At 34.0% G+C, this 1,301-nt stretch overlaps 1 protein-coding gene across 1 annotated transcript; it reads left to right on the top strand.

Moving 5' to 3' along the window:
• The first annotated feature begins 351 nt into the window (after positions 1-351).
• Positions 352-966, top strand: LOC107896109 (dirigent protein 1). The gene has a single exon (XM_016821246.2). The coding sequence runs from the start codon at positions 401-403 to the stop codon at positions 893-895; it is 495 nt and encodes a 164-aa protein (XP_016676735.1). The 5' UTR covers positions 352-400; the 3' UTR covers positions 896-966.
• Positions 967-1,301: the final 335 nt, after the last annotated feature.

Below are 1,301 nucleotides of genomic sequence, written 5' to 3' on the forward strand. Positions count from 1 at the left end.
AAATTACATTTTTACTATTACAAAAATTATAATTTAATTTTACCTCTAAAATTATTTTCCAACTTGGTCCTCTTTAGAATTAGTTTTTACAGTAGACATTATTTTTAGCTGCATTAGAAGTAGTAGTACTAGAAGGTCAAACAAATTATCCATGTTGGTGGCCAAAAGAACCCACCATCAAGATTCGACACATTTGTTTTAAGTGCTTCTACGAACATATTCTGCTTTGTTTTCTTTTTGACCCAATAAAATCAACACATGAGTGGGTTAGGTTAATGATGAATTTCAATTGGCCTATAAAAGGGAAGCAATAAAATTGAAGTTTAGTCATTATTTTCAAGACATGGCGGCATTGCCAATTAACACCAAGGTGGTGGTGTTACTTGTTTTAGGCATATCCATGGTTATGTTTACCATCCCTGCAGGCAAAGCAGATGATGGACTCAAACAAACCATTTTGTCTGTCTATTTCCACGACCACTCCTCCGGCAGTCCGGACTCCACTGTCCGTGCAGTTGTCGGCTTTCCTGGCAAGCTCTGGAACTTAACCCAATTCGGGACTTTGTTTGTTTCCGATGATCCCTTAACCGAAGGCCCCGACCCTGAATCAGCCCCTGTCGGACGAGGCCAAGGCATATTTGTCACAACAAGTTTGGATGGTGTCAACACTCATGTCTCCCTTTCGATTGTCTTCACTAATGAGGCCTACAATGGAAGCACCATCCAGGTACAAGGCAATAGTGACCAAATGAAGGCGGTTAGAGAATATGGTGTGGTTTCCGGGACTGGCAAGTTTCGATATGCCAGCGGCTATGTTACTTTCGAGAATTTTTCGTTTAATAGCTCGATTTCGTATGCTGTTATTCGTTGCAACATTTCAATCCATCACTATTAATAATCATATTTCAAAGTGATAAAGAGGAGTCAAGAGAGTACTTATCTTTTTCTATTTTATCAAAATTGCCCCCTAATTAGTTAGCGTTTGGCACAATTACCCCTTTGTTGAAGATCTTTATTAAAATTATTCTTAATTGATCATGATAAATTAAATTTTACTTTCACCTATGATAAAATTGTTTTTTAATTTCATTCCGGTAAAGTTTACTTTTTATTTAAAGATCTAACCTAACTCGATTTCAAATTTAATCTAGGCTTTATATATCAGCCAAATATCTACAAAACAAAACAAAAAAAAATGTTTTCATAATTTTTTTTCATATATTTTTAAATTTTTTTTATAAAATCTTATAATATTTTGTAAATTTCATTAATTTTTAAATACTTTTAATAACTTTATATAA

The sequence above is a fragment of the Gossypium hirsutum genome, chromosome A10 (assembly GCF_007990345.1).
Source record: "Gossypium hirsutum isolate 1008001.06 chromosome A10, Gossypium_hirsutum_v2.1, whole genome shotgun sequence".
Classification (NCBI taxonomy): domain Eukaryota; kingdom Viridiplantae; phylum Streptophyta; class Magnoliopsida; order Malvales; family Malvaceae; genus Gossypium; species Gossypium hirsutum.

Bases quoted from the DNA above. Each gene is read 5' to 3' on its own strand.
- LOC107896109 (XM_016821246.2), top strand. From the start codon at position 401: ATGGTTATGTTTACCATCCCTGCAGGCAAAGCAGATGATGGACTCAAA.